The sequence below is a fragment of the Lynx rufus genome, unplaced genomic scaffold (assembly GCF_022079265.1).
Source record: "Lynx rufus isolate CCGP_SWC_20201006 ecotype Redwood Valley unplaced genomic scaffold, mLynRuf1.p SCAF_3, whole genome shotgun sequence".
In the NCBI taxonomy this organism is placed as follows: domain Eukaryota; kingdom Metazoa; phylum Chordata; class Mammalia; order Carnivora; family Felidae; genus Lynx; species Lynx rufus.
Genome location: NW_025814845.1, coordinates 202,737,711 through 202,764,371, shown reverse-complemented (window position 1 = coordinate 202,764,371; position 26,661 = coordinate 202,737,711). Strand labels below are relative to the sequence as shown.

At 45.3% G+C, this 26,661-nt stretch overlaps 1 protein-coding gene and 1 long non-coding RNA gene across 5 annotated transcripts; one reads left to right on the top strand and one right to left on the bottom strand.

Moving 5' to 3' along the window:
* Window positions 1-5,670: 5,670 nt before the first annotated feature.
* On the bottom strand, window positions 5,671-8,329 carry LOC124520668 (uncharacterized). Its single transcript, XR_006964360.1, has 3 exons — window positions 7,935-8,329; window positions 6,995-7,042; window positions 5,671-6,257 (listed from the first exon to the last, which is right to left on the bottom strand). It is a non-coding gene; the product is annotated as an uncharacterized LOC124520668 (long non-coding RNA).
* A 351-nt stretch (window positions 8,330-8,680) lies between these two features.
* LOC124520238 (zinc finger protein 420-like) lies at window positions 8,681-25,034 on the top strand. Of its 4 annotated transcripts, XM_047090976.1 has the most exons (9): window positions 8,681-9,254; window positions 10,177-10,326; window positions 17,423-17,618; window positions 18,410-18,496; window positions 19,275-19,441; window positions 20,069-20,195; window positions 20,909-21,004; window positions 21,527-21,609; window positions 22,016-25,034. In XM_047090976.1, exons 5-9 carry the CDS (start codon window positions 19,304-19,306, stop codon window positions 24,137-24,139), a joined length of 2,568 nt encoding a protein of 855 aa, XP_046946932.1. In that variant the 5' UTR covers window positions 8,681-9,254; window positions 10,177-10,326; window positions 17,423-17,618; window positions 18,410-18,496; window positions 19,275-19,303; the 3' UTR covers window positions 24,140-25,034. The 4 variants fall into 4 exon arrangements, with proteins under 4 accessions (XP_046946932.1, XP_046946931.1, XP_046946933.1 ...); XM_047090975.1 differs by lacking the exon at window positions 10,177-10,326; XM_047090977.1 differs by lacking the exons at window positions 10,177-10,326; window positions 17,423-17,618.
* Window positions 25,035-26,661: the final 1,627 nt, after the last annotated feature.

The window sequence follows — 26,661 nt, the reverse complement described above, 5'->3', positions numbered from 1 at the left end:
CCTAACCCTAACCCTAACCCTAACCCTAACCCTAACCCTAACCCTAACCCTAACCCTAACCCTAACCCTAACCCTAACCCTAACCCTAACCCTAACCCTAACCCTAACCCTAACCCTAACCCTAACCCTAACCCTAACCCTAACCCTAACCCTAACCCTAACCCTAACCCTAACCCTAACCCTAACCCTAACCCTAACCCTAACCCTAACCCTAACCCTAACCCTAACCCTAACCCTAACCCTAACCCTAACCCTAACCCTAACCCTAACCCTAACCCTAACCCTAACCCTAACCCTAACCCTAACCCTAACCCTAACCCTAACCCTAACCCTAACCCTAACCCTAACCCTAACCCTAACCCTAACCCTAACCCTAACCCTAACCCTAACCCTAACCCTAACCCTAACCCTAACCCTAACCCTAACCCTAACCCTAACCCTAACCCTAACCCTAACCCTAACCCTAACCCTAACCCTAACCCTAACCCTAACCCTAACCCTAACCCCTAACCCTAACCCTAACCCTAACCCTAACCCTAACCCTAACCCTAAACCCTAACCCTAACCCTAACCCTAACCCTAACCCTAACCCTAACCCTAAACCCTAACCCTAACCCTAACCCTAAACCCTAACCCTAACCCTAACCCTAACCACAACCCTCAACCGAACCCTAACCATATCTCTAACCCTAACTCTAACTTGACCCGCACCGTCATATGGGCCCTCATTTCAGCCCTCGAGGAAGATCAAGACTGGAGTCGCGTCGGGCATGGCGAAGTCCCTGGACTGAATCCCAACCCTAGCTAAGGCTCTCTCTCCATTGGGACCCAATACCAAAGTGAGACAACACCACATGCCTGGGATCCAGAAGCAGTACAGGATCATTCCGCATAGAACTTGCAACATTATCACATCATTTCCTAAGCCTGGCTGCAGTTGCAAGAGAGGATTCCAAAGGCCTACCCGAAAAGTGGCACATACAACTGTCTAGCCTTGGAACCAACACAATTATCGTGAACAGTACCCTGCCTTGTGCACCCACTAGCCCTTCGGCGAGACAACTTCACTGCTGTGGATCCAGCCCCTGGGGCCTCCTGGGTCTTAACCCTAACCCTAACCATGATCCTGACCCTGACCCTGACGCTGATCCTAACCCTAAGCCTACACTAATCCCAAACCCTAAACCTGACACTAACCCTAACACTAACCCCAACCCTGACCCTAACCCCTAACCCCTAACACTAACCCTAACCCCTAACCCTAGCCCCTAACTCTAACAATAACCCACACCCTGAATCCGAACCTGAAGCCTAACTTGAGCCCTAATTCCTAACCCAAACACTAAACCCTCACCCTCACCATAAACCCTCACCCTCACCCTAAACCCTCACCCTAAGCCCAGTCCAGGTACTGGTCCCCAATGCCCCTCTCCAGACCCTGACCCGCCACGTGCCACTCTTGGTCTCCACATAGTGCTTCCAGTCCCTTCAGCCTCTTTCTGGGTCGCCCTGCAGCCCACTCCCAGCCCCCTCCAGGACCCCCGCCTTAAGAAAGGTGCAGAGATTTCCCATACACCCCCTGCCTCACTCATGCACAGCCTCCCTGTTATCAACCAGATGGTACATCTGTTGGGTCCATGAACAGTGACACATCATTATCACCCACAGTTCACGGTTTACATTAGAATTCACTCTTGGCATTTTATACTGTATGAGTTTTGACAAATTTAGACTGACATTTACAGAGTAGACATTTTTCATTTTATTAAAATCCGTGTAATCAATTTTTTTCTTACATGGCCTGGTTTTTGCTGTTGTAAATAAAAATATCACCAAACCCAAGGTCATGTAGCTTTCCTTCTGTGGTTTCCTCCAGAATTTTCAGTTTTGCATTTTAAATTTAAGTCTATTGACAACTTTGAATACATTTTTGTGTAGTTTGTAAGGCTGGTATAAAATGTTCACTTTTTCCCATATGGGTCTTTTGGGGGGCTCCCATTGTTCCTGTTTGCTCTGTGATGAGGGAGCTTGGGGCAAGCTGAGGGCAAAATACATGCTGGGGCACACACACACACACACACACACACGCAATACGTGGTATTCCGAGGACGCTCCTGCCTACCCAAGAACAAAGGAAAAGGGTTTAGGTGCTTGCCATAGTGATGTGGGAAACTAAGGCAAATGAAAAATTAAATTCCCTAACTGCCTACAGCCCATTGACAAGTCCTTGGAACCGGCAGAGTGACCTCCCTCTAGGGGCTCAGCTGCCTCCATGACGACACTTTGCTGGTGGCAAAAGAGAACCTTAGCTTAACATTATCCCAACCTCGAGGCTCCTGTAAGTCTATTTTCTTTATCTCAAGTCCCCCAAGATATATGCTGGCAATCATACTCCAAGCCTATGGCCCCCCCATATACATCTGAAGGGTCTCATGACTGGGGTTTTATTAAACGGTAACAAATGGCATTTCCCTAGCAACAGCTAGCCCCTCAAGGCCCTGGAAACCTTGCTTCCAATATACCTTAGAGACTTACTCTATCCCTGCCCCCCTCCCAACCTGAGGGTATAGAATGAGTTACTCCTCACGACCCCAAACAGCTCTTCCAGCCCATGGGTCCTGTCCCCATGCTTTAACAAAATCGCCTTTTTGCACCAAAGACATCTTCAGGAATTCTTTCTTGGCCATCGGCTCTGGACCACCCCACCATCACCCCAAAACTTCATCATCTGCATCTAGTTCCTCGCCAAGATCACTCACTTCATTATTTATACTTACGTAAGTCTTGGAATGTGGGTGTGTGAGTTCTTTAGCTTTGTTCCTCAGTCCTATGTTGTGTATTCTAGCACATCCCTTTGCTCCCATTTTGGTTGGGACTTAGCTGAATCTGTACATCAAATTAGGAAGAATTGTCATTTTAAGAATATTGAGTCTGTGGATCATGAAAAACTAACATCTCCGCATTTCCGTTTTATTTGCGACCTTTCAGCAGGGTTATGATGTTTCTGAATGCAGATTTTTACATATGTTGTTAGGTTCATGCCAAAGGAACTTCAATTTGAAGGTTGCCAAATGGCTATTAAAAATGGCATTTTTAAATGTTCAAATTCCAACCGTTAATTATTAGTGGGTGGGAAAGCAGTTGGCCTTAATAAGCTGACTTTATGCTTTGATTCCTGGTCTCTGAGTGCATTGCAGTCAAAGCCAGGAGCGGCGGGTGCATTTCATTAACATCCACACCCACGAAGACCAGGAGGGGTGCCAGGCAACACTAAACGGGAAGCTCTGAGCCCCTGCGCTGCTCCCTGCGGCCAGCAGGGGGCGCGTGCACTTTGCGCCAGCTGGGGGACCCTGGAGAGCGACCACCGGGGACAGGCGCACTGACGGCTATGGGCTGGGGAGGAGCTGCGCCCCGCCTCCTGGAGGCTCCTCTCAGGCAGGGAACGCAGAGCCTCGCTCCAGGGTGTCCCCGCGTGGGCCACTCTCCGCCTTCGCAGTGCCGCTTTAGGGGGACTCGGCGCGGGCGCTCAAAGGACAGCCGCTGCGGGAGTCTGCGAGGCCAAAGTGGAACTTCCGGGGCAGTCGGAGCAGGTCCAGATGGACCCCAGCCTCCACCCAGAGGCAACTTTGCCTGAGCACGCATTCCTTGCTAGTACACTTTTTCTTTTTAATCCCCTCCGTTGGCCTTTAAAAACCTTTTCCTGTTTCGCTCAGAGAAGCCCCCTCTCCTTGCCTGACGCGATGTGCCCCCACCCACAAACCGTTTAACAAAGCCAATTAGACCTTCAAATTGACAGGGTTGAATGCAGTTTTTTTAGCACACCAAGGGGAAATGGGGCCCCTATGTACATGCTTCCAGTGGCTTTTAATGTTTTATTTCCTTATAACTCTATAAAGTAGCTGAAAAAAACAGATGCACTAACATATTTGAAATTCCAAAATTTTATTTATACCCCAAATGGAAGTATTCCAGTACCTTACCTTTTTTTCCAAATTCAGAAAGTGTATTTCTAAGTTCTTTTAAAGTTTCACGTACATCTAACAGGCTTCCAAAGTCACTTTCTCTCATTTGTTTTAAGCAGGGGGACAGGCCTTCTAATAGCACACAACTTCATATATTGCCAGTTTCTCCTTTGTTCAAAATAACGTATCACACTGATAATTTGCGTTTTAAAAACGGTTTTGATTTCAGCAGTGTGCACTTCCTCTTTTGACATTATGTATATTAGTACTTGGTAAAATGTTAATTTGTGAGGAAATTGTTCTGGTAGCATTCAAACTTGGTGCCCCGTGTCTATCTGTGTGTCTACAGGTAGTTTTCTGAAAAGAAATGAGAATATCCCATGTGCTTGCTGAATTAGAAAAAAATGAATTTATACTTTGTACCCTATTTTAAAAGGTTATTCTATTTATATTTATAGAAATGGAAGTTTTAAATACTTGAGATCGTGAGCTGAACACAGATTGGCACAATGATTTTGGGAAGGGGACATAAGAACTTCTCCCTTTATCTAGGTTGCCAAAATTGACCATTATCGTATCTCTGGCCAAAAGCAGTTTTATATCAGTATCATGTTGCCAATTAATAATTACCTAACCTAGTCCATTTCCATTTTTTTAAAGCAAAATGATGTAATACAGGTTCAGTGCAAGGTAAAAGGTGAACAGCTAGGAAAACCTCCTGCATGTCGTTATTCTCTACATTGTAGAAGTGTGTTTTTCTTCTAAAGAGTAAACCAGGTCTCTGTAAAATGTTATTTAGTCCTATCTCATATTTTATTTAACATGATGGCTGATATTCTGTGTTTAACTTTCCCTCATGTAAAATATTTTAGGTAAGTAATTTAACTTTACATTGCTCAAGACAAAAACACATGACAACCTATGTCCTAACACGGCTTTGCATTTCTTTCTTACCTTGCAAGAAACTGTATAGCTGAAGCAAAAAACAAAAAACAAAAAACCAAAAAAAAAAAAAAAAAAAGGAGGGGGTAAAAAGCTTAATGCTAATTTCTGTTGCACCTGCATTCATTTTTTTAATGTTTATTTACTTTTGAGAGAGAGAAACTGAACATGAGTTGGGGAGGGGTAGAGAGAGAGGAAGACACAGAATCTGAAATAGGCTCCAGACTCTGAGCTGTCAGCACAGAGCTGGACATGGGGCTCAAACTCGGGAACAGCAAGATCATGACCTAGGCTGAAGTCAGACACTTAACCAACTGAGCCACCCAGGCGCCCCACTGTATTCACTTTTCTAATCTAGACTCTGGGAAACTGCGTTGTACAGAATGCGAGAGGAGTTACACTGAGCAGACACGCTACAAACATCCCCCAGTTAGGGTGAGATGTGTAGACTATTCCTCAGGTACTGGTGACTGCCTGAGAACAGAGGCAGGGAGAAAAGAAATAGTTAGTTGATGTGGAAAACAAAAGCAAAAGGAAACGCAGATAACATCATTTACACTCATGTTGGGTATGAAACTTCCACTAGAGTTTGTGACTGTCTTTTTTGTTTGTTTTTTAAGAAAGAGAGAGTGAGCAGGGGACAGGGGCAGAGGGAGAGAGAATCTTAAGCAGGCTCCATGCTCAGCCAGCACCTGGAGGCAGGGATCAATCCCATGACCCTGGCATCATGACCTGAGCCAAAATCAAGAGCCAGGCACTCAAACAACTGAGCCACCCAGGCACCCAGTTTCTAACTGTCTTAATGATTTACAAGAAAAACACCATGTTTAACAATGGACCTCCAGGAACCTATAGGCTCAATTTCCTGGAGCCTTAAGGTCACCCTCCCCTCTACAGGATGGAAAACCTTTTAGTAGTCAGTCTTCATAATCTCAGTGCAGTGCTTTCTGCCTACAGGTCCTGTTCCCATGCTTTAACAAAACCACCTTTTTTTTTTTTTGCACCAAAACCTTTTCAAGAATTCCTTCTTGGCCGTCAGCTTAGAAACAATTCATTTCAACATCGGTGTCTACCTGCTGCTGCCTGTGCAGAATTTTCTAAGTACGTGTCAGAACCTGGGATGCCATCCCAAGTCATCCTCTAGTGGCTGGGAAACACTGACAGGATACCCAGGGACCTCCTGGTGGTCCATCAACAGCCCCAGACAAAGAACACAAACCCAGAAGGCCAGACATGAGGGTGGCTGGCAGGAAGTGCAGAAAGGCAGTCAGCACGGAGACAGGGCTGCGGCCTGATGTTTGGTATAGGCAGGGCTTTGGAGACAGGCAGAAATGGATCCTAAGTCCAGCTTCCCTGGAAAACACATGCACAAACCAAAATAAGAATTGTCTCTGAATGACAGATTGTTTTCAGACGAATTTTCATGCCCTATCCTATTCTGTGAATTTCTATTTTCAGCATTTTGGAAAAATGAACACATATAAATAGTAATCTGGTATTTTTAGAAGAGAGAAGAAAAATGAATATTGCTCCTAGGATATGAATTGGATTATATAAGAAATAAGGATGACAATCTATTCTAGGGCCTTATGCTAAACATATAATGTGCCATTTGGAAACCACATCATAAGGAAATAAAACCCATGAGTACTTTTTTTACATTAAGTTTGATAGTTTCCATGCATCACTTGACCTAGTGATGACAAAAACCATGAGCTCTATGAAAGTGAGTTCTTGCTGCCCCTAAGTAACTGTTTCTAATGAATGATGCTAAATAAGGTATAAATATTATCTAATAAGGTTTCCACGACACATCACACATTATGCGTAACATAAAAACTTTGTCCTGACTGTTGGCCTATTGGTCTATCATATCTCACGCATAGTACACACTTCATAGATATCACTTCTTGAAAAGAAGCCTCATAAATTTCGTATTTGTATTCCCATTCTAAAAATACTGAAACAAGCTCACTGCAGTCGTACCATATGAAAACCACATCTGAAGAAAAAAATGGATATTGTATGTATGGTACCATAGCAAAAACTGAATACCAAAATAGGATATTCACTCACTCCCTTTCACTTACTCCGTCGTTCCAGGTCCATTAGACAACCTACATCCTGTATTTCAGCTTCTTTTTCCAGTGGGCCACGGGAACAGTGAAAACAGCAGCCAGGGCATTTTGACCCATCAGAGCCACCGGAAAAAAAAAAAAAGAAAAAAGTCTAAGTCATGCCAGGAACCACTTTCTGTGGTTACTGTGGACCCCCGCGAACTTCACCTATGCTCTGCCTGACTCTGGAAATATTCTAAGTGGCCATGAGGACCCAAGAGCCACTAGTGTCTGCCTGGAAAGGTTGGAGACGGTGTCTATGCTACTGAATTCCTATCCAGAACTTCCTAGGTTACTTCAGGAGCACGGGAAATGCCACTGCCCCAAATGGGAATCTCAAGGGAAGCTTTCTAGGCCTGCCTGGAAAGGCTGCTGCTGGACTAGAAGCCGCTGAGAAGGTGATGCGCACACTGGAAAACGACAATAAATTTTATAAGTCCTGGGGGGCGGGGAGGGGCCGGGAACAACTTGTACCATCCCTGAACATTTGTACAAAAAGGACACAGGAAACTTGAAAATACAGTTGGAAACCTTAGCTCACAGCCAGCTCAGTCAAAAGATGACAAGAACGACGGGAAGCTGTTAGACTAGTTCTGTTAATATAACAAATGATCAATATCCTCACGGAGTGCACATGAAATTGGTGTAAAATTGCTTAGGACCCAACAATATTTTCAAAATGTCACGAAGGCTGGGAAAGCACGGAGACCTCTAGCATGACCCTCACACAATACGGTTAAAAGGGAATGCATTTGGGATGTGCCCCCTGCTACCCACCCCACCCCCCCGCCCCTCTGCCAGCCCTCCGCTGCTCCCGCTGGGTCGAGCCCGGGCACTCCCGTCCACTAGGACCGTTTCCCCCGGTGCACAGGACCCCCCACGTGGCATCCTCTAGGCTGCTCATTTTACTCACTCTCCCTTCGCGGTCGCCCGGCGTCTCCCTCCCGGTCTTTCTTCCCTCAAGTCGCCGCCCACTCGGCACTCGGCGACGGAACGGATGCCGTCTACGTCCTAGCAGCTCACTTTCCAGTGGGATATCGGGAAGGTAGGCACACTCTGGCAGGTACGGCCGGGGGAACAGGTTTGGGGACAGAACAGCACGAGGTGTCACACAACGGGGTGGTCCCCTCCCCCAGCCCGGGGCCCAGGGGCCTCGCCCACAAGGTGACCGCGAATGGAAGGCCTGGCGACGGCAGGGCCTCACTGCAGGAGGATGAGAATGGCTCGGAGGTGGGTCTGGGAGAGGAATGGGGTCAGGCCACTATCAGGGCCAGGGGCGGAGGCGGCGGCCCCGGGGGTAGCAGGGCGTGGGGGGAACGTGAAGAGCAAGAACCCAGGTCCGAGGGAGGACATGGCGTGGGCGGGGACTAGGGAGGGTGAGCAGAGACCAGGAGGAGTCGTCAGCGGAGGGGCGGGGCCGGTCAGGGCGTAACCAGCGTGGGGCGTGACTTAGGAAGGTGGGCAAAGACCAGGATGGGCGTCAGCTAAAGGAAGGGGCCATCTTGGGGCGTGGCTAGCGCGGGACAGGGCCTAAGGAGGTGAGCAGAGGGAGGGGACGGAGACGTCCACTGAGGGGCGGGGCTGCTGTAGGACGTGACGAACGTGGGGCGGGGCATAGGGAGGGTGAGCGGGAACGGGACAAAAGCCGAGGGGTAGGGCCGGCGAGGACGTGAGCAGCGTGAGGCGGGGACTAAGGAGGTTGAACAGAGACCAGAAGGGGACCTAAGCGGAGGGGCGGAGCCAATGCAAGAGGTGGGCAGAGCGAGGAGGGGCCTAAGGGAGATTTAGGGGGAACGGGGCGTCAGCGGAGGGGCGGAGCCGGTGGGAGGTGTAACCAGTGTGGGGCGCGGCTTAGGGAAGGTGAGCAGAGACGAGGACGGAACGTCAGCTGAAGGACAGGGCCGGCTTGGGGCGTGGCTAGCGCGGGACTGGGCCTAGGGAGGGTGAGCGGATTTTGGGGCTGGGGACGTCCGCTGAGGAGCGGGGTTGGTATAGGACGTCGCGAACGTGGGGAGGGGCCTAGGGAGGGTGAGCGGGAACGGCACAAAAGCCGAGGGGCAGGGCCGGTGTAGGACGTGGCCAGCCATGTGGCGCGGCCTAGGGAGGATGAGCGGGGAGTGAGTGTCAGGCGAGGGGCGGGACGGGCGTAATACGTGGTCACCGTGAGGCGGAGCCTAAGGAAGGTGAGCAGAGCGCCCAGACGTGGAATCAACGACCGGCGGGTCGAGGGAAGGTGAGTGTAGACCGGGAACGACTTGTCACCTGAGGGGGGGAGCCAGACTGGACGTCGCCACGGTGGGGCGGGGCCTAGGAGGACGAGCGGGGGCGGGCGGTTTGCGGCGCGGGCCACTCCCCCTTCCGCCCCCGCCTTTCCGGTCCCGCTCCTCCTTGCGTCCCACGCGCCAGCGGACTGGCCGCTCTAGTGGGTTTGGGGTGCTTGGTGTCTGGGGAGCTGGCTGCTTCTTTCCTAGCTGCCGTGACTGTTGCAAGGAATTCCAGGTGAGACTCAGAGCCCTGGGCCTTTTGCACTGAACGCGCCGATGTGCCCCGGTTAGGGTGACAGGTGTGTGCACAGCCCCATTGGCTGGACACGCCGGGCTGGGGTTGAGGATCTCGCGGGACCCCAGTGGCTGCCCTTGGCGCGCGGGTTAGTTGACCGGGCAGGGCAGGCGGGATCTGTGCTGGTGGCGGAGAGCCGGAGGGATCGGCGGGACGTGGCCCAGAGCAGGGGGTGCTCAGAGGGAGGCTGAGTGTTTGGGACTTGGGGGAGAAGCGTGGGTGCCACCGAAAATCGCTTTGTGTCGTTGGGTCCTCGGTGTTGCAGCTTTACGTTTTCCTGGGGCGACCTCCAGAGCTATCTGAAGATTTTTTTTTTTTTTTGAGAAGCATGGTATATTCTTTTATTTCTTCTATTGTATTTAGAGAGAGTGCTAGCGGCGGAGGGGCAGAGGGAGGGACAGAATCCAAGGCAGGCTGCAACCCTGAGCCAAGCCAATACAGCGCTGGATCCCAGACCCTGGGACGATCTGAGTGAAAATCGAGAGTCTGATGCTCAACCGTCTGAGCCACCCACGCCCCCGATAAGTGTGGGATATTGTTTTTTGTGGGGGTTTTTTTGCCCTTAATTTTTTTTATGCTTATTCATTTTTTGAGAGACGGAGAAAGAGTGCTAGCGGGGGAGGGGCAGAGAGAAGACACAGAATCAGAAGCAAGCCCCTTGCCCCGAAAGCCCCTTGCAGCTCGAACCCACAGATCGTGAGATCAAGACCTGAGCGAAGTCAGACTCAACCGACTGAACCACCCAGGTGCCCCAAGTATGGGATATTATGATTACTGCTTTTGTTTTCTATTTCTTAATGTTTTATGTCAAGTTGGGATAATGAATGAGGTTTGTAAAATGGATACCATTTGGGAATATGTGGATTTTGCTTTTAATTGATGAAAAATTAATTTTTCAATATCTGGGAACATTTGATAGGGATGTTTCTTGTTTGCCATTGTTAACCTTAAAAACAAAACTGCCAGGGGGCCCCAAACCGGACACCAAGCTGAGCATGGAGACTGCTTGGTTGCTGTCTCTCCCTGTGCCCCTCTTCCCTCCCCTGTGTGAAAGCACATTCTCTCTCTCTCTCTCTTAAAAAGAAAAAATAAAAGTAGAACTGCCTGTTATTTTAGCAACAACAGACGATGGGGTTATATGGGAATGTGTAAAAGAGAATAGCAATCCGGGACAACAAGCTTTAGAAAAACTGTAGGGAAGCATGGGAACCAAGGGAAGGCTTGCTTTTTTAAGGAGAAAAGGGGTAATTTGAGAAGGTTGCTGTGAGCTAAAAGTCCACGGGAGTGAACTGAGAGTTTGAAGTGTGGTGGCTTCTCACTGGCTGAACTGTTGTTCTGGGGGCTGAGGAAAGGTCTCTTCCTCCTGCTGGAGTTGTTGAGTAGTATCCACGTGCAAGGCCAAGTCCCCAAAGGGTGCAGTCCCTCTTCCTGTTGGGTCTGCAATTGACTGTGTTCTAGGGTGTGAAAGTTTTCCCTGCCACATCTCCCCACTCCATTTTAGGGAGGTTTCCTATTACTAAGTTTCACACCATAAACATTAAAAATTAGCTATCAAATTTCAGTGGCTTCATTTATACCTTTTTTAAAGTTTTATTTATTTATTTTGAGAGCATGAACAGTGAAGGGACAGAGAGAGAGGGAGACAGAAAATCCCAGGCAGGCTCCTCACTGTCAGCACAGACCCAGATATGGTGCTCGAACTCCTGAACTGTGAGATCATGACCTGAACCAAAATCAGGAGTCAGACACTCAACCCACTGAACCCCCCAGGTCCCCCAATATACCCTTAATAAACCTTAACATGAAAACGTAAGTTAACATCTCTTTTTTATATTTCCTTTGGAAAATCTAATCCCGGTTGGAATTTGGCACTACCTGATTCCAGCCACTCATGCTGCATAACTTCTCAAGGATTATTTACAAGAGAAGACATGCTTCTGGCTTTCTTACAACTTTTTTTTAATGGTTTTTCTTTTTAATGTTTATTTATTTTTGAGAGAGAGTGAGCCACAGGGGAGGAACAGAGAGGGAGACACAGGTCCAAAGTGGGCTCCATGCTGACAGCAGAGAGGCCAAAATGGGGCTCAAACACATGAAACCTGAGATCATGACCTGACCCAAAGCATGCTTAACCAACTGAGTTAGCCAGGTATCCTCTTTCTCAAAACTTTGAGTTGATTTAATATTTGAACTCAAATCACCTCAGAAATTGGAAGATATGTTTCTGTTAGGCAACAGAACAGTAACCACTATGGAGTTCCTATAAAGAAGAGGTCCCAGTACTCCTCCAAGTCTCCGAATCTCCATTCCCCTGAGCTCACCTTACTCCGCAAAGACCTTCCTAGCACCTAGACATAACAGCTGTCTCTCAGTCATCTTGAGCTTCCATCAAGGAATCTTGCATTTTCTAAGCTTGTTAGAAATCAGAGATGCATAAAAATTTACAACATAAGGACTAGGATACCCTGGGAAATCTTTGGGAATTATGTATCAACAGGGCAGAGCCTAGGGATTTGATATTCTCTTATTTTCTGGAATAAAGACTGCTTATGTTCTGTCTGATAAACTAATTTTCTTGTGCTCCTAAGTTAAAGGGTAGTAGGAACCAGGGGCTCCTAGGCGGCTCAGTCGATTGAGCATCTAACTTTGGCTCCGGTCATGATCTCACCGTTCATGGGTTCAAACCCCACGTCAGGCTCTGTGCTGACAGCTTGGACCCTGGAGCCTGTTTCAGGTTCTGTGTATCCCCTCTCTCTCTCTCTGCCCGTACCCCAGTCCCACTCCCTCTCTCAAAATAAGTACCTACATGAAAGATTAAATAATAATAGTACTAAAAAGGATAGAGGGAACCAGCACTAGGAAGCCAACTATTTCAGACCCAAATTAAGTATCTCTATCTTATTCCTTTGAGGTCTGTGTCTGCCTTCTCCACTCTGCATCAGATATCATGTACAGGGATAAATATAAGGAGCTCTGTCTCAATAATTGTATATTAATGCTTCTATCCATTTTCCTTTCAAAAAAGCTTCCATATTGTCTTTTGTTTCCTAAGAATTACAAACTGATTCTAATACTTTTTGCCGGCGATGAAAACAGCACAAAACAAATGATATTTAATAAATATTAAAACTTAGCCTTTAGCTGTCACCCAAGGGTTGTTACTAGGACTCTATATCCCAGTGCCTACACCCACTTGCTAATTCACAGTCCTATTTGGCTTGTGCCACCTCAGGCATTTGCACTTGTCTGTTTTTCTCTGTATGACTCTTCCTCTGATCTCCTCATGAATAATTGCCACTATCATTTCTCTACTTTCTCAGAACCACATTCTCTGAACACATGTTTTTAAAACAACTTTTGTTTTCTAACAACAAATATTTTCAGGATTTATTCAACTATGCCATATTTACAACTGTGCCTCAGGGCCCAGGTGGCTGGGTGGCTAAGTCCGTTAAGTGTCTGACTTCAGCTCAGATCATGATCTCACAGTCTGTGAGTTCAAACCCCATGTTGGGCTGTATGCTGACTGCTCAGAGCCTGGAGCCTCTTCCAATTCTGTGTCTCCCTCTCTCCCTGCCGGCCCTCTCTCTTTCTCTCTCTTTCACAAATAAATACACATTAACAAAAAAAAAAAAAAAGAACTGTGCCTACAAGTTAAAGAGGGGAAACTCTTCTATCTGTTTTTTAATTTCTTTTCCTATAGAGATCTTTGTAAGTTTTTATTCCTGTATAATTTATCAACATTCTGGGTCTTGAATCCATATGTCTGATCCCAGTGCCCCAGCCATTCTGCAGAATGGATGTCGTGTTAGCAGGCATGAAAACTACAGTAATCTTATTGTCCATTTCCATCAGAGCTCTTGGGTGACCAAATGCATTGTCAATGAGCAGTGATATTTTGAAAAGGATTTTTTTCTGAGCAGTAGGTCTCAACAGTGGGCTTAAAATACTCAGCAAACCACATTGTAATGAGATGCGCTATCATCCAGCCTTTGTTGTCTGTTGATGGAGCTCAGCCAGGGTGGACTTAGTATAATTCTTAAGGGCCCCAGGATTTTCAGGATGGTACATGGGCATTGGCTTCAACTTAGTCACCAGCCGCATTAGCTCCTAACAAGAGAGTCAGTCTGTCCTTTGCAGTTTGAAACCAGCCACTGACTTCTCTCTGGCTATGAAAGTCCTGGATGGCATCTTCTTCCGACAGAAGGCTTCCAGTAGATTTTCCAACTTAAAAGCTGTTGGTCGGTGCAGCCACCAGCATGAATTGTCTCAGCCAGATCCTCTGGATAACTGGCTGCAGCTTCTGTATCAGCACTCGCTGCCTCACCTTGCAGTTTTATGTTATGGAGACGACTGCTTTTCCTTACTCCCACCAACCATCCACTGCTCGCATCAGATGTTTTTCTGAAGTTTCTTCACCTCCCTCATCCTTCAGAGAATTAATTGAAGAGAGTCAGGGCCTTGCTCTGGATTGGGCTTTGGCTTAAGGGAATCGTGACCTTCTATACAGACCACACAAACCTTCTCCATATCTACAATAGGTCTGTTTCAGTTCACTTCCTTTTTTTTAATGTGTATTTATTTTTGAGATAGAGACAGAGCACGAGAGGAGGAGGGGCAGAGAGAGACACACACACACACAATCCTAAGCAGGCTCCAGACTCTGAGCTATCAGCACAGAGCCCGACACGGGGCCGGATCCCACGAACCGGGAGATCGTGACCTGAGCCGAAGTCGGACGCTTAACCGACTGAGCCACCCAGGCTCCCCTCACTTCACATTCTTATCACCCATGTGTCCACTGGACTTGCACTTTTAATTTCCTTCAAGGACTCTTCCTTTGCATTCACAGCTTGGCTGACTTTTTGGCACAAGACACCTAGCTTTCAGCCTGTCTCTGCTTTCAGCGTGCCTTTCTCACGAAGCTCATTCATTTCTAGCTCTTGATTTAACGTGACAGACCGTGAACACTTAGGAGGCCGGTGTACGGCTGTCTCATGGAAAAGAGGCCCAAGGAGAGGAGAAGGGGGACAGCTGGGGGGTGGAGCAGTCAGAATACACTCAACACTTACTGATTAAGGTAGCCCACACCTATGGGCACAGCTCGTGGCACCCCAAAACAATTGCAATAGTAACATCAAAGATCACTGAGCACAGACCACAGTAACAAATATGATAATGAAATTGTTTTAAATATTGTGAGAATTCCCAAAATGTGACACAGAGATAATGTGAGCAATTGCCTTGGAAAAATGGCACCGATCAACATGGCGTTGCCACACACCTTTGTAAAAAGCAGTATCTGTAAAGCACAATACAACAAAGTGTGCCTGCCTGTAGTTAAGACCTGGAGGAGAAGAGGTTCTATATTCTTCTGGGCCCAGGCCACCACCTTCAGCAGCCCCCTCCTCTTCATCTCCAGGCAAGCAAATGAAATCCTAGAGCAGACCCTTCCTCTTCTCCAAGGCAGATTTAGTTGACATCCTACCGACTGCCATGCTCTACACGCACAAAATAGGATAGGTTCCATGAATAAATTATACTTTCAATGTTCATTTTCCCATACATAGGATGTGTTTCAACTATTTTTGAATAATACGAAACAGTATATACATCTTAGGATCTCTCTTCATATATAAAAGAATAAATTATTTGTGAAGAAAACTCAGGCAATGTATTTTCAGTTCAGGCACAGGCATTTGGTTCCCAAAAGAACAGTTTGTCCCTTTTTTCTTCTTAATGTGTTTGTATCAAATATAAAAGTGAACCTATAGTAACTCTCAAAAGGGAGCATTATTTTTACAGCGGGAATTTAAGGTAATCAGGTTCTCGTTTCCCTGGTTCTCTGACACGTTCCTGTCTTGCCAGCCTCGTCACACTGCACCATCCTTGAGACAATGAGGGCTTCTGCTCATCAGAAAGGAGTGTCTGCGGTAGGGGACTGTGGACCAGGCTTGTGCCACACAGAGAGTGGAGCTCTATTAGAGAGTAAAAAGGATACGTGGTCAGATCCTGCGTTGTTTAAGGGCTCATTTAGAAGAGATCATTTAAAGAAATTTTTAAAAAACAAGAAAACTTTGGGGCGCCTGGGTGGCGCAGTCGGTTAAGCGTCCGACTTCAGCCAGGTCACGATCTCGCGGTCCGTGAGTTCGAGCCCCGCGTCGGGCTCTGGGCTGATGGCTCAGAGCCTGGAGCCTGTTTCCAATTCTGTGTCTCCCTCTCTCTCTGCCCCTCCCCCGTTCATGCTCTGCCTCTCTCTGTCCCAAAAATAAATAAACGTTGAAAAAAAAATTTTTTTTTAAAAAAAAATAAAAAAAATAAAACAAGAAAACTTTGTGTACAGAATCTCAAAGGATATATCTTTTAGGAAAACTTGTAGAAAATACAGATGTTTTAGTCAGTTTCCTATAAACTTATTTGAGCAAAGCCTTAGGACTCCCCATGGAGGTAGGCAGGAGCACTATTAGAGACTTTCCCCCCTCCCCTGGTAACAGAACTTGTGTAAAATTGCTGAAAGAAGCCAAACCATTTGTGTCCCAGGGGCTGAGAGCAAACTACAGTCAGGTGAGTTGAGTGGACTGGACGGGGAGGCAGGCTAGTGGATTTCTGAAGATGATGGCAGGTCTAAAGGTCCTACTTGCAAGGCCAGTGAGAAAGCAGGGAAGAAGTTAAAGCTGGAGAGTATTGGGAATGAAATTTGTGCTTGTAAGTGATATTAGCCCCACCCAGCAGCCTCTGGAGAGGGGAGTGGTTGCTGGAGGTTGAGCTCTAGAAACACTCTTGAACACTGGAGACCAACCTCCAGGCTGGTGAGAGCTTCCATCTGCTGGAGGGTAATCCTGCCCACCTCCATGGGGACTGATGGATCCTGCCCTGGGGACCCTTCTGGACCTCACCCCGTGTACCTCTTCATCTGACTGTTCATCCTTGTAATAAGCCAGTAAAACTGAGTAAAGTGTTTTCCTAAATTCTAGGAGTCATTCTAGAAAATTGCCAAGTCTAATTTGAGGGATTGTGAGAACCCTTGAATCCACAATGCTCTCGGCAGAAAATGTGGGCAGTCTGGGCACTACATTTATGGTTGGCATCTGAAGTAGAGGAAGTCTCATGGGGCTAAGACTTTGAACTTGTGGGATCTGATAGGAAGATGGTGTCAGAATGAACTGAATCCTTGGACACCCAGGCAATGTCAGAACATTAGTTGTTGGGGTGAAGAAAACTATACGAATTTTTAGATTTTGAGAAATCCATGACTGTTGTCTGTCACAGGGTGTTGGTCGGTAAGTGGGTGGACGACATGGACGTATAAGGGAGGTAAGAGGGCAGAACTAACAAAATATGCTTTTTTGTCTCAGATGTTATTGAGCACGAGCCATGTAACCAGGCATTGGGACAGGTCCCGTGTATGCAGTTGGAATAAAGTTGCTTTTTTTTTTTTTTTTTTTTTTTTGGTCCTGCATGCATGCAGAAAAGAGTGCATGGGGATTGAGGTGGGCAGTAAAAGGGATGGAATTAGGGGCTGATAGACTTTAAGTGGTGTCAGTGGATGAGCTGGAAAGGGAGAGGCTCTGATTGCTGGAGGGATCTCCGGTTCTTCATCTGACAGGGCATTCCTGGTAAGACCTGGCAGGGGGCTATACCACTTAAGAGGACGATGTTTAGAAATCTGAGTTTGGGAAACAGAACACAACTGAAATCCTAGCTGTATCATTCCTTAGCCATGTACTTTCCTCATCTTGCTGAAGTTTCCTGAAACTGTGTCATGTGTCCATGTCATTCTGGGCTGCAATAATAAAATACCACACATTGGTGGCTTAAACAACCGACATTTGTTTTTCACAGTTCTGGAGGCTGGGAACTCCCAAGGTGTCAGCAGATTCAGTATCCTTGATGTGCCTGCCTTCTCACTGGGTCCTAACTTGGTAGAGAGAGAGAGCTGTGGTGTGTTCCTCTAAGAATTACTCCAGTCCCTTCATCGGGGACCTCCTCTCAAGACCTCATCTAAACCTAATTACCTCTCAAAACGCCCCACGTCCAGGTACCATCACATGGGGAATTAGGGCTTTGACATACGGACTTGGGTGAGGCTGGAGGGGACACTGCCATCCGGTCCATAACAGTGACTGTACTGAAAACAGCAGGATCTATTCTGAGGATTAGTTAAGTGAATGTTCTTAAGTTTCCAAGCAGAGAGTCCTATTATTAAACTTTGAATTTGTCTTCCTTATTTTTTGGACTCCAGGTGTAAGGAGGTGAGTTACGTCTACTTTTGTTTGTGATACAATATCATTTTTCCGTAAAATACATTTAAGTACAAACAAAATTTTGGTAAGAATTCAGACTTTACCAATATGTTTAAATATACGATTTATGAAATGCTGGGGTGTCATTTGTGGTGATGACTAATATACGACAATATTCCAGTTACAACTTTACTAAAATGTCAGATTGAACAAATATATTCCCTCATAAAACAAAACCTCTGCATTGTACATTTTCTAAGTCAGGCACTTTTAGGTTTGGGGTTCAGGGAGGGAATTAAATATCCCTATGAAAAAGTTGGCAGTTAACTTAGAAATAATGATTTTCATTGCCTCGTATGAAAATAAAAAAGAATATTCCTATCTTATTGACGAGCAGCGGTAGCCAAAGCCTTGTCACTCCTGATCCAAGCAGAAGTGAGAGCCCCCGCAATTGTCTCAGGGCATGTGGCGTGTTCTTGTAGGGGGAGCTGGGGGGTTGCATGCAGGCGCATCAGGGATTCATGACCAGGGGATCTGGGAATTGTGGGTAAGACTGGAGTCTCTTGGCTTCTCTCTCCTTGCCCAGCTTTTCCTGCATACGGTTTGCACTCTCTGTGAGTGGAAATCCGGAGGAAGAGACGTGGTGGCCGAACCCTTGATGATGCAAGTGCAGGTGGGTGGATATGCGATCCTTCTCCTGAATGATGCCTCTGTTGCCTGTGGCTGGGAAGGCTTCTCTTGGCCCAAGTCTTCTAAGTGCATCCAGGCAGTTTTCAAGGGTCTGGGTTCTATTTCATTGTTGCCAGGACGCGCGGATACTTTTTGTTGGTCAGGGATGGATCAGGAAGAAGTCTCCTTTCCAGCATTTACACCAGTGCATCTCATGCTCCTTAAGGATGTCCTTGCAGAAAAGAAATATGCAGAGTTTTCCTTCCTCGTGCAGTGTATGGGCTTGGTTGGGGGGTGATTTACCCGTGGGCCATGGTAGTGGCTGCAGTGACCTCGGCACGTGGTGACAGGTGATAGAGATGAGCAAGACCAGCAGTTTACACTCCACTGAGGAGGTGGGCCTTTGAGCAGGTCAGCTCTGCAGTTTTCCAGAGAGTACAGGAAACTTTTGTGTGAGAGAAGAAATCAGCCATCATTTCTTTTCCCCTCAGTTTTAAGCTTACTAAAGGTTTGGTAACATACACTTGACTAATCTGGAAACTTCCAAAGATGACTAAATCCTCTTTACTACCCTTATCCCTTTTCACCCATTTTCCCTCGTTATAATTAAACTTTTTAAAATTGGAAATCTGAAACAGTGCCTAGGGAGTATTTTTCAAAAAATTAACTCTGTATTTGGCAGAATGTGGGTAAAACTAGAGTCAAATTTAGAATCCTGTTGCAATTTTAGAAGGATTGGAGAGGCTACAAGTAATCGAGAGGATTCTATTGCCTTTCAACAGAAACAACAGGATTACCATAGGGAGGATTGATGCAGTCATCATTGTTGTTAAGAATGGAGAGCTCACTGCAGGAGAGATCACTGTGGGGCCATCCTTCGGACGAGCCATCTCAGGAGCCCCTAACCGGACCGCAGGACCTGTCTGCCCTGATACCTTATAAAGAACAAGTGAGTTTGTAACATGAGAGGTGTGACTTGCTGACCTCAAGTTCTGCATGAGAGTTGTTCATCCTGCAGAATGCTGGGCATTGCTTCATAGGTGTCTACCTTTAATGTTTATATACCTACACTTGTACGTATGAAGTGTTTGCTGTAAAAGACGCATCTGCACATTAGCTTATTGGAACTCTCAGTACCACTATTCATATATATATGTATATATATATACATATTTTTTTCTTTTTTTAGTAATTTCTACAGCGAGCATGGGGCTTAAACTCATGACCCTGAGGCCAAGAGTCACATGCTCTCCAACTGAGCCAGCCAGGCACTTCTCAATAGTACTATTTAACCTAGGTTATAATTACCACCCAGAAAGTCAAAATTGCCAGCTTATTAGAATGTTGCCAGGTTATTTCCTATTGAGATTCCTTTATGATGAAGTAATTGTGTGTTTTTTTAATGTGTCTGAAAGGCAGAAAGCAGATCAGCGTGGGAGAATATTTGATATGAATCACAAATGGAGTTTGAGGTTTCTATACATACAGTTCCTCACTCTGCTATCATATCATGTTGACAGCTGTCCCCTAGGGATTGTTCAGCCTGGCCCTACTGAAACAATATCTGATATTTTAGGAATCTGTGACCCTCAAAGATATAGCTGTAGACTTTACCCAGGAAGAGTGGGCCCTGATGGACACATCCCAGAGAACGCTGTACAGAGATGTGATGCTGGAGAACATTAGTCATCTGGTCTCTGTGGGTGAGTCTGTCGCCATCTATTCATTCTTCCATCCATCCATCTTTTTGTTTATTAACCTTCTATCCAGGAGAGCTTCCACATATTCTAATATAGCTGTCTGCCCTAATTCATATTCTTTTGTAGCATTTCTGAATACTAGATGGAATTTGTAACTTTCTTTACTTTCATCATGTATGTTACATGATAATTTGAATACAGTCTTCTTGGCCACAAGTGTGTATCTACTGCACTTTCTCCAAGACCCAGAACAATGCTGGGAATACAGTGCATATTTTTTGAATGAATAAATAAACATTCTAAATATTTTTCTGTCCTAAGCAGTGTGGGAATGGTGAGCACGGTAGAAAATATAACATCTTGTATCACTTTCCACATAAAACTCCACAGAATATTCTGGTGGAGCTTATGTGTATTATATTCCTTTGAAAATAGTGTTAATCCCCTTGTGAGAACATTTAATTCCTTCTGGATGCAAACACTAAGCCTTCTGCTCTCTCTCAGCTTGGGCAGGAGCATCAGCAACCAGAGATCATACTGTCTTTGGGTGCAGTGTCAGGCTGAGAGCCTTTATCAATGTTTTTAGTGTTCAAGGTATTATTCTCTGGGCTGTTCTTCCACACTCATGTTCTTCCTCAGTTGCCTGTACAGTAGAATATCAGGTGCTGTTCTCGGCACGGAACTGCAAATTCACATACCATTCTCCATTGATATAGGGTGTCATTTCTTCAGATCAGATGTGATCTCCCCGTGGGAGCAAAGAGGGGAGCTGTGGAGGGAAGAAAGAGGACCGCCCCAAGGCTGGAGTCCAGGTGAGCTGCAGACATGCGCTCAGTGTGAGAAGGCTAGTGAGTAAGCAGGGTCTTATTGATGTCAGTGCAGATTTCCTTGAGTGAACGACAGCTTCAGAAACTGTGAGTGGCCAGTGAGACAGCATTCCTCAGATTGTGTCATTATTTCTCCCACATCAGTTTCTCTTCATGTACCCGTACTTAACATTTCACCTCAGGCAAGCAATGTTCCTGTCCTCGTTGGAGGTGAAATTTCACACTGTGGTCTGTGTCATGATTTCTAGTGTCTTTCTTTTAGGATTTCCACTCTAATATTCTCTGCAACAGCCCATCATTATTTTATTTTTCTTTAACTTAAACATTGAGTTTTGTTCTAACTGATACTATTCTAAAATGTATGTCTATTCACCAGTATTTTCCTCAATTTCACATTATTTGGTCATGTGTGCTTACCTGGTCTTGTGAGCTTGTCAACACTTTAATTCCCCTAGTCTACTCAAGGTGTTTCTCAGGTTTATTTCTTTTTTTCCTCAATTATTTTAGGCATGAAAAAAAGCCATAACAAGCAAGAAATAATATCTATGCAAGATATCTACATGAAGGACTCACCTAACTGCTGGACAATAGTAAGTGTCATGGGGTGGAGCCTATGTCATCAGTTGTAGAATCACATAACAATTAGTGTAAGTACCTTCTCACAGAATGTGATTGACAATTTAAATCTGGGGAAGAAATTAGCCTGGATTTAAGCTATAATTGTTCTGAGAAATGGGTAATTGCATAACCATGGTTTATTGGCATGACACATAATGATATCTTCAAAAACACTCAGCCCTCCAATAAAGATGCTACCAAGGGTAAAAATGTTTGTGCATGTCAGTGATGAACACCCCATGTGCATGTAAGTGATCTGGGGAAGGTTTTAGTTGGAGATTACCACTGAATGGCCAGCCTGGAATTCATAGGTAGAGAACTGGGTGTATGCATGTTTGGGAGAAGCCCTATAACAGTCTCTCATCTCTTTCCCAACAGCCGAAACGTCATGCAGGAGAAGACCTCTCTGTATATAGTGGGTATGAAGTTTTCATTCACACCTACACATTGACGCAACATGTCTTAACTCACACTAGACAGAAACTCTATAGATGCAATGAATGTGGAAAACACTTCACCCGAAACGCCAACCTTCATACCCATAAAATAAGTCACACAGGAGAGAATCCATTTGCTTGTAATCAGTGTGGGAGGCGCTTCAGGTATTTTTCATCTTTAACTAGACATAAGCGAATTCATACTGGAGAGAAGCCTTATGAATGTCATCTATGTGGAAAAGCCTTTGTTCGTAGTTCCCTTAAACAACATCAGAGAATTCACACTGGAGAGAAACCATACACATGTCCTCTATGTGGAAAAGGCTTCGTTACAAGGTCTAATCTTCGAGAACATGAGAGAACTCACAGTGGAGAGAAACCATACAAATGTCATCTATGTGGAAAAGCTTTTGTTCAAAGCTCTTGTCTTAGAAAACATGAGAGAACTCATACTGGAGAGAAACCATATAAATGTCATCTCTGTGGAAAATCCTTTGTTCAAAGTTCTTGTCTTAGAAAACACGAGAAAACTCACACTGGAGAGAAACCATATAAATGTCATCAGTGTGGAAAAGCCTTTGTTACAAGCTCTGATCTTGGAAAACACGAGAAAACTCACACTGGAGGGGAATCATATACAGGTTATCTGTTTGGAAAATCTTTTGTTCAAAGCTCTTGTCTTAGAAAACACGAGGAAACTCAGCCTGGTGAGAAACCATGTACGTGTCATCAGTGTGGAGAAGCCTTTGTTACGAGCTCTGATCTTAGAAAACATGAGAAAACTCACACTGGAGGGGAATCCTATACATGTCATCTATGTGGAAAAGCCTGTGTTGAATGCTCTTGTCTTAGAAAACACGAGAAAACTCTCCCTGATGAGAAACCATATACATGTCATCAGTGTGGAAAAGCATTTGTTACAAGCTCTAATCTTAGAAAACATGAGAAAACTCACACTGGAGAGAAACCATATACATGTCATCTTTGTGGAAAAGCCTTTACTCAAAGCTCTAATCTTCGGGAACATGAGAGAACTCACACCGGTGAGAAACCATATATATGTCATCTATGTGGAAAAGCCTTTGTTCAAAGCTCTTGTCTTAGAAAACATGAGAAAACTCACACTGGGGAGAAACCATATACATGTCACCTATGTGGAAAAGGCTTTGTTACAAGATCGAATCTTCGACAACACGAGAGAATTCACACTGGAGAGAAACCGTATAAATGTCACCTGTGTGGGAAAGCCTTTCTTCAAAGCTGTAATCTTCGAGAACATGAGAGAACTCACAGTGGAGAAAAACCATATACATGTCATCTATGTGGAAAAGACTTTGTTCAAAGCTCTTATCTTCGAGAACATGAGAGAACGCACACTGGTGAGGAACCATATACATGTCATCTATGTGGAAAAGCATTTGTAACAAGCTCTAATCTTAGAAAACATGAGAAAACTCACACTGGTGAGAAACCATTTACGTGTCGTCTATGTGGAAAAGGCTTCGTTATAAGGTCCAGTCTTCGAGAACATGAAAGAATACACACTGGGGAGAAACCATATGCCTGTCATCTATGTGGAAAAGCCTTTCTTCAAAACTCTTACCTCCGAGAACATGAGAGAACTCACACCGGCGAGAAACCATATAAATGTCTTCTATGTGGAAAAGCCTTTGTTCGACGGTCTTGTCTTAAAAGACACGAGAAAACTCACACTGGAGAGAAACCATATACATGTCATCAGTGTGGAAAAGCCTTTGTTACAAGCTCTCATCTTAGAAAACACGAGAAAACTCACACTGGCAAGAAACCATATATATGTCATCTATGTGGAAAAGGCTTTGTTACAAGGTCCGATCTTCTAGAACATGAAAGAATTCACATTGGAGAGAAACCATATGCATGTCATCTATGTGGAAAAGCATTTGTTACAAGCTCTGATCTGAGAGACCATGAGGGAACTCACACTGCAGAGAAACCATATACATGTCTTCTATGTGGAAAAGCCTTTGTTACAAACTCTGATCTTAGAGACCATGAGGGAACTCACTCTAATTCTAGTGAATGAACATGGAAGTGCCTTCAGCCACAGCGCTAATGTGAAACCAACCGGAGGACTCAGGTGGGGGAAGTTCCATGGTCATATTCATTATGGAAATGCCTTCATTTTTAACTTCTCCTTACACAACATGAGTGAACTGCATTTGGAGGAACCTTATATTTACAATCAAAGGGGAAGAGACATTAGCTGGCCTCTGGTCATAGGGTGCACAAGAAAATCCAGTGAATAACAGTCTAATCTCCTTAAATGGGAAATGACACAAGAAAATCTTTACAGAAAGAGGTCACTGTAGGAGAATAACAAAAATTAATGCTGGAGAAGTTATTCATTGTTACATGCATGGAAAAAAACTTGACTACTAGAAAAACCATTGTAGGCATGTGAAGTTTCACACTCTGTATAATAGTGAACGAATGGCAGTCTAAAGTGGTTTTTAATTCCTTAGTCAACATGTAGTTTCTCACACTGTACATATAGCATTGCTAAAATCAGATAAAAGGTTAGACTTTGCATTAGAAATCCCTGACTAGGAAAAACCTTTATCAAGAAAGTCTTAACACACAATTTAGATATTAATTTATAATTTTGCCTAATGGCCTATTATAAAAATATAAGAAAGGATTGTGACATCATCTGGGAATTCTAAATTCAGAATTTCGTAACTTTTTTTTTTTAGAATAGTTCTTGGAACTGCATATGAAGCAAAGTTGTTGCTGAAAAATCCATTGTGTTGGTCAGGGCCTATTTTTCATGCATCAATAGTAGTTATGATGATTGGATTCAACTAGAAAGTGTCTTTGAATATTAACTGAAAAACAACACAAGATGATGCGTCATGACTACATATTGTTAACCATGTATGTGGGTCGTAGTGATGAACTAAAGATTGTTACATAGATAACTTGTGACTGAATTCTGTATAAATTTTCATTTTAAAATGCCATTATTGAGGGACATCTGGGTGGCTCAGTCGGTTAAGCATTCGACTTTGATTCAGGTCATGATCTCACAGCTGAATTCGAGCCCCACGTTTGGGCTCTGTGTTGACAGCTCAGAGCCTGGAGCCTGCTTGAGATTCTGTCTCATTCTTTCTCTGCCCCTCCCCCATTGTCTCTCAAAAATAAATGTAAAGATTAAAAAGAATAAAATGCCATTATTGAGACAAAGAAGGGTATTACCTTACAATAAGGGGTCCATTCAACAATAGGATATAGTGTGTAAATATTTATTCACTCAACATAGGAGCACCTACATGTATAAAACAAATATGAACAGATGTTAAGGGAGAGAGAGTTATGTAATAGAAGGGGGGTGTTAATACACCCTTCCAACAATGAATGAAATATTCAGACAAAATCAGAAAACATCAACCGTAAGTGACGTTAGATGAGATGGACTTCAGAGAGGTACACTGCACACACATACTTCATCCAAAAGCAGCAAAAAAACACTCTTTGCAAGTGCCCATGAGATATTCTCCAGAATTGGTCATAGTTACTGCCTGTTAGTACCAGTGGGTATTTTCTTCATCCAAGCCATGTAATTGCCCCTCTTCGTCTCCTGAAAACCCCTTGCTTTCACCCCACAGATGGGACACTTTTCTGGTTACTGCTGGAATTGGTGCTCCCCAAACTGCAATTCTTTAATCCCAAATAAACACTTACCTGCCTTTCATTGTAGCTCGTTTTCAGGTTGGCAGAGGGGACAAGTAATGTTTCTTTTCTTTTCTTGGCCAGGCACTATCTGGGAGAGATGATTTTGGAAGGAAGTCTTACTCTATTCTGGCTCTCCCAGTTTTCAGGATCCCACCCGCAGCTCCAGAGTGAGTGTGCTCACTCTGCCACTGCCTCAAAAGGTGCCACCATAGACCACCAAACTATTGAAGGAAAATAATTGTTAAAATCTTTTAATATTTATTTTTGAGGGAGGGAGAGAATCCTAGCCGGCTCTGCCATGTCCTCACAAAGCCCATTTTGGGGCCTGAACCCATTAACCATGAGATCAGGACCTGAGGCGAATTCAGATGCTCAATGACCGTGCCCACCCAGGTGCCCCGAAGAAAAATAATTTTCCTTTAACCCTTCTAGGTTCTTGGCTTTGACGTCCCACCCCAGCTGGGGTGCCAGACAACACTAAACGGGAGGCTCTGAGCCCCTGCGCTGCTCCCGGCGGCCAGCAGGTGGTGCGCAAACCTGCCCTTTCTGGGGGGAGAGGGGCGCGTGAGCTTTCCACCATGGTTGGGGTGGGGAAGGACGGGGGAGACACGCGCACTGACGGCTATGGGCTGGGGAGGGGCTGCGCCCCGCCTCCTGGAGGCTCCTCTCAGGCAGGGAACGCAGAGCCTCGCTCCAGGGTGTCCCCGCGTGGGCCACTCTCCGCCTTCGCAGTGCCGCTTTAGGGGCACTCGGCGCGGGCGCTCAAAGGACAGCCACCGCGGGAGTCTGCGAGGCCAAAGTGGAACTTCCGGGGCAGTCGGAGCAGGTCAGATGGACCCCAGCCTCCACCCAGAGGCAACTTTGCCTGAACAT